Consider the following 6,344-nt stretch of genomic DNA (forward strand, 5'->3'; position numbering starts at 1 on the left):
ACGTCTTGGGTCCATAACTATTTATTAGAGCGAAGCGAATAAGTAAAGATGATGATTTATAAAAATTATAAACACTTTATTGGACCGCGGTCCGATTCACACTCATAACGTTTAAAAATCATTTTATCCTTGTTATTTCAAATGAAGATAAAATAATATTCATGAGCGTTGTCAGAATGAATCGGATCACGGTCTTGTACAATCACCATTGACACATTTAAAATGAATGTGATTGCGCTTGTGAATACAAAAGAACAAGAAAGTATATATATATAAAAAAGCAAAAGAGGGCGCGCCTAGCGACGACAAAATTTATTAGTCGATAAAATGTCAGTAATCGATCGTGATCTATAAGAATAGTAAGTTCATATTTCATCAGGCGCGAATCAATATCTGGACAAACAATTATTCATTATTTTTATATAACAAATATTTATATAACAAATATTTTTTCTCTTTTATAGATTCGAATATCCAGGATTAAAGTATATTAATATGTCTTTGTAAGATGGAGTTTATATCAAGGACTAAAAATTTCAAAATTAATATATTTTTTACCGTTTCTTAATGTAATATGGCATCTCAAGCTGTCAAGTCGTGACAACATTTGATACGAAAATTTTGCAACTTGTACTTGTACTTACGAAATAATAATCCATAAACACATAATTTGCATAAATAATATCGAATTTTTAGAATTAGATTTATAAGGGACTCAACTGTCCCGCTCCGATTTTAATGAATTTTTAGTATGTTATTCTTCAATAATAAGCGACATGTATTTTTTTATATGCACTTGCCCATATGCACTTTTAAGGGATGAAACACCTTTTAAAAGAAAATCGATTTTTCTCTTTCGAAGCGAATTGTTGAAACTGTAAAGAAAAAAATTTGAAACAGAAATTAATTTCAAGAGTACTTTATAATACAAAAGAAAACAAATTTTTTTAAAATTTTTTTATTTGTTTATCTCCACCATTTGGACTTTTATTTTTAATTTTGATTTTTTTATAATAAAACAAAATTATTTTAAGACTAATTCAACCATGTGATAAGTTGTTAGTCGCTTTATCGTGACGAATTTGTTATATAAAAATTGACATGATATCATAGGTTGCGAGATATTGGTGTGGTAGTACATGTCGATGCGCTGGAAAAATGACTTCTGCTGATTTCGTCGGAGTTCTTTATTTTAGGATTCCTTTAAATTAGTTTTTGATTTTGCCAATTCCAGCAAGAAACACCTCATCGAATTAATATCGAATCTCATTTCGATTATTTTGCCGTCAATTGCATGTCTGATTGATGTCTAATTGATGATTATTTTTCACTAGAATGGTTTTCGCAGTCATGTTATTTTTTTCAAGAAACTGAATTTGTCAAGAAATTAAACTTATCAAGAAAACTTATTACTAAATATATCTGTTAATAATATTTTAACTTAAAATACAGCAAATCTCCGCTTTTTGGACTGCTCAGGGACTGCCACACTAACGCGAACGCTTTCAATATTCCACAATTGCAAAATGAGATAACACATTTTCTTATTACAAGATTATTATATTTTTATTTTTGATGATAAGTTTAATAGATTTATAGAAGATCCTTTAAAACGAAATTTTCGTGATCAAGTTATCTTCTATCTGCTTACAACTGCAATAAAACCGATTTATCGATGAAATGTTAATTATTTGTAACAATATGATTAGCGATTCGAAATTATATCTTAGCTAGCAAAATATGATAAATATTTATTTTGCATGATTTATGTTATCATTTTTAAAGCACACTGTTGACAGTTATCGTGTGCTGCAGCTTATATCAAAACGCTAAAAAAAACGATTAAATTTCCAAGATAAATTAAAAATAAAGAATAAAATGAAAGCTTTTAAATTACCGCCGTACATATATCAGAAAATATTCATTTTCAGCAAGTCCATATTTCAAATTAATAATCGCACTGAGAAAAATGTCTGGTTGAAAATGAAGCTGAAGATTTTAACATTAATTGGAATTTCAGTTATCTGAACTGAAATTTTAATAGATTTAACCAGAAAATTCTGATTCGTCTATTTTCAATCAGAATTCCTATTAATCTAACCAGTCATTTTTCTCATTGCGAGATATTCACATCATTATTGCAATCGTCTGATCTCAAATTCACTCCATACTGTTCATTTCTATTTGCTCATTCTCAAGGCTAAAACTTTTTTGTATTTTGGCCAGACTATGACCACGAGTATCTTTTACAAATAAGGCGCAAAGTACTCCAGCTGTCCAGCAAAAGCCAGCAAAGAGCCACATAGTCTTTGGGACACCAAGGACACCCAGCATCTCTCCGAATGCTATTGCTGTTATTAGAGAGAGGGCCCAATTAAAAGCAGCTGCACAGGCAACGGCAGTCTCTCTGATTTGCATAGGAAAAACATCGCCTAATAGCGCCCATGAAATCGGTCCGACACCGATATTGAAAGCAGCGAAAAAGAGAGTTGTCCAAGTTGGCGGCATCCAAAAATACAAGTCGTCATATTCTGGATTTTGATCCCTCAATTTGTAAAACCATCCTACAAATCAAAATTTGAAATTATTTTATTTAGAAATTATTATATTTAGTTTTATTTATGTAAACATTTACTGTCAAATATGTATTAATTTATGTTTTCACACACACGCGCGCGCACTTAATAAAAACTTTTTGTTATTATTGAGTTTTTCGGTTACATTTATTTCTAGTGACAAAAGAGCAATTTTTCCTAATCAAAATTATCTTTTTAACACTCATGTTTATTTTAAATATTCATATTTAATATACTGTGTTCTTTTTCGGTGCTCACAAGAGAACCATCGGAACTTTTATCGATTTTAATGAGCTTTGGATAGTTATAGAGCATGAAAAAATATTAGATCCATATTTTTTTTGTGCTTATCTCGAGGTTTAGGTAGTGAAACACTCCCTCGAAAATAACGGATTATATCATTTTTCTTAAATATCTTTTAAATTATGAAATATATTCAAAAATGTTTTATATAAAAGTTGTATAGTTTCTTATGCTCTGTATAACGGACATGTATAAAAGATGCAAAAATCAATTTTGCAACAAATTGTTATAAACAAATTATTATAAATTGTAGAAAAATTTTGATTACACCAATCGATTACGGATTGTACGGAAAAAATTACAAGAAGCATACTTAAATTTTTTTATGTTTATGCAAAAAAATTAATAAATTATAGAAAGTTATTTCTATCCATGTGCCTAGATTGTCAAAGGTAGCAAAAAAAATGGCAATTATAAATAAAATCGGAACATAAAAAAATATTTTTGATGTTAAAAGTACATTGCAAAAATCAATTTTACAATTAATTATTAGAAACAAATAATTTTTCTATAAACAAAACAATTTAGAAAAGAATTATGTTTAGGAAAGAGTACATGCCTTTTTAATAATTTTTCTCATATAATCAGATTGGTGTAGTTACTTTTTCTCTACAATTAATTTTTAATTTGTTTATAACAATTTGTTGCAAGATTTATTTTTGCAATCTGTCTTTTATATTTTTATATAGAATATAAAAACTAGATAACTTTTAGATAAAATTTTTTTTATGTACGTTACAGTTAAAGAAATATTTTTAAAAAACTTCAAAATCCGTTATTTTCGAAGAGATGTTTTACCCTCTCGAGATATGCAAAAAAAAATATTGGTCTAATAAATAAAATATGGGATTTATAAACGCAATTAAATTACTATAGTAATATTACTATAGTAATATTACAAGTTAAATTGATAAGCAATTAATAACTTGACGCTCAATTGACATCATTTTAAAGAAAATTTTATTATTTAATGTAGTGAAAATCTATAAATAAAATTTATTGCGAAAAGTATTGATTTAGTTAAGAAAAAATGAGTATATCTACTAGAAGAAATTATGTGAACATCTGTTAAAGCAGCAACATCGAATATAAAAGACATCATCAATCCAAGTGGAATATTCGTGGCAAAACAGCAATTACAGCCTATAACAGGCATATAGGCTATTACAGCTATATTACAGTTGATACATTACAGTTGATATGTACAGAATAAACAGGCACAGTTCCAAATACCAGTTGAATTTTGTTTCCAAAATGATTCTATAATAAAATATGATATTTGTGGCGCAACTGCTATCATTACTTGTTCTTGGTGTAGAAAGTCACTTTGTATTATATATTTTTTTCGTGACCATCACATTTGCAATACCTACCATAAACAAGTACATTATTTGTTTCCGACGCCCATTGTTTCCCCATTATCGTTCGCTGGACGATCGAGCCGTCGATCACGCGGCTGGCGCTATCTCTTAGTGAAAAATACGTTGGTAGCGTATCTTTAGAAAAAATTTTTTAAAAAATTTTACTTTTAACATAATTTTTATAAATAAAATTTTCTATTATTTAGATATATTTTTTGCAAAAATATAAATGACACTAATGTACGATAATTAAAATTAAGATTTTTTTTTCACATCATCTTTGAGGTACTATTGCAAATGCGTTTTTTTTTTAATGGTTTCCTCCATATGTCTATTCTACTAAAAAAATATCGAAGAAGATGATAAAATATACTGCTCAAGAGTAAAATATTCTAATACAAAATATTTAACTAAACACAGATATTATATTAAAAAGAAGGAAATAATATTCACAAGTACACTATTATATTTTGCTTGTATTTTTATACGTATTTTTATACGTAGTATAAAATTATGAAACATTGCACTAACATGTAACTACACGAGGAACACTATCATATGTAGTATTATCTATCACAAATCACTATTAGCATGCTAATAGTAATTCCTTTTTTACACACAGTGTGAATCCTCAAAATTTTATAATCTCGCATAAGACCTTTAACGTACACATTTCACAAAAAATTGTTAAAAAACAATTTATTATAAATGATATAAAACTATATGATAAAATCATGAGATTTAAATATATCCATAATAGATTTTTAAACCTCGTCCTTCTATTATATACGCATGTATTTCTGCTGCTATTATACAATTGTTTTTTCTCTTTCGTTATTTCTCAAAGGTCGTTTGCTAACGATACGTATACGTTAAAGATCTTATTTGAGATTATAGAGAAATATAGTTTTATGGATTCGTATTGTAAATTTCTAAAAATAGAAGATACTATTAGTGTAATAATAATGTTAGTATTACATGTGATTATGTTACGTATATGATAGATATTCGACGTATGATAGTGTTACGTGTGATAATTTTACGTATGATACAGTTTTACATGTGATAGTGTTGCGTTTCATAATACTACAAGCGAAATACGCTATTATAAAAGAAAATCACAGTATAAAACTTGTAAATATTATTTCTTTGTTTCTGGTATGATATTAATAAATGCGTTTAGAAAATGAATAGATATGTGCAATTTTTTAATAAGGCGTGGGAAGAATTTTTTTTACATCTATTCATAATAAAATCATTTGCTTTTTTTATGCAGTTATCAACCATCTATCGTAAAAAAATACAATCTTAATCTAATATCTTCACAGATATTATAATATTAAACATTCAAGTGAATATTCAAAATATATGGACAAAAAGAAATTCGATTTGAAGGATTAAAATTAGTTCAACAACAAGGTTCGAGTCTTTTTGTCGATAATGCTACATCTTCAGAAGAAGCTCTTATAGCGTTATATGCAATTTCGAATTTAATTGCGAAAAATTTAAAGCCGTTCAGTGAAAAATTTGTAAAAGAATACCTCACCGCAGAGTCGTTCAGAAATTCTGTGACTCTTGAAGAAGCTAGCAGAATTCCATTAAGTGACAAAACTGTAAAATCAAGAATCGACGATATTACTTCTTCTTTAGAAAAAAAATAAAAATCTTTATTAGCATTTTGCTTTTTTTTCTCACTATGTTTCAATGAAAGCACCGATAATCGGTAGATGAGTCAATTGAGTATTTTTGTTCGAACTATGCAAAACGATTTTTTATATCGAGGAGCTTTTAGATATAATGTCATTACATAATATAACAAGAGAGAGAGAGAGATATTCTCGAAATTGCTAATCAAATTTTTCAAAAATTTAATATAAATTTTTCGAAGTGTTCGGCTATCATAACCGATAATGCAAAGACAATGATAAGTTCGAAAAATGGATTCTTCGGTTTAACAAAGTAATGAGATTTAAAATTCCATGTTGCTCATTGCATCAGTAAGATAGCAAGGCGAGTTCTAATCCATTATGCATATACGTAGACAGTGTGTGTGTGTGTGTGTGTGTGTGTGTGTGTGTGTGTGTGTGTGTGTGTGTGTGTGTGT

General features: G+C 27.9%; 1 protein-coding gene across 1 annotated transcript in view; it reads right to left on the reverse strand.

Moving 5' to 3' along the window:
* Positions 1-2,160: 2,160 nt before the first annotated feature.
* The window catches only part of LOC108692244 (facilitated trehalose transporter Tret1-like), a 96,033-nt gene continuing 91,849 nt past the window's right edge, over positions 2,161-6,344 (reverse strand). The window contains exon 4 of the mRNA XM_018200419.1: positions 2,161-2,564. Within this exon, the coding sequence (XP_018055908.1) occupies positions 2,161-2,564 (404 nt within the window). The remainder of the gene's footprint in view (positions 2,565-6,344) is intronic.

Source organism: Atta colombica, unplaced genomic scaffold (genome assembly GCF_001594045.1).
Source record: "Atta colombica isolate Treedump-2 unplaced genomic scaffold, Acol1.0 scaffold67, whole genome shotgun sequence".
NCBI lineage: Eukaryota > Metazoa > Arthropoda > Insecta > Hymenoptera > Formicidae > Atta > Atta colombica.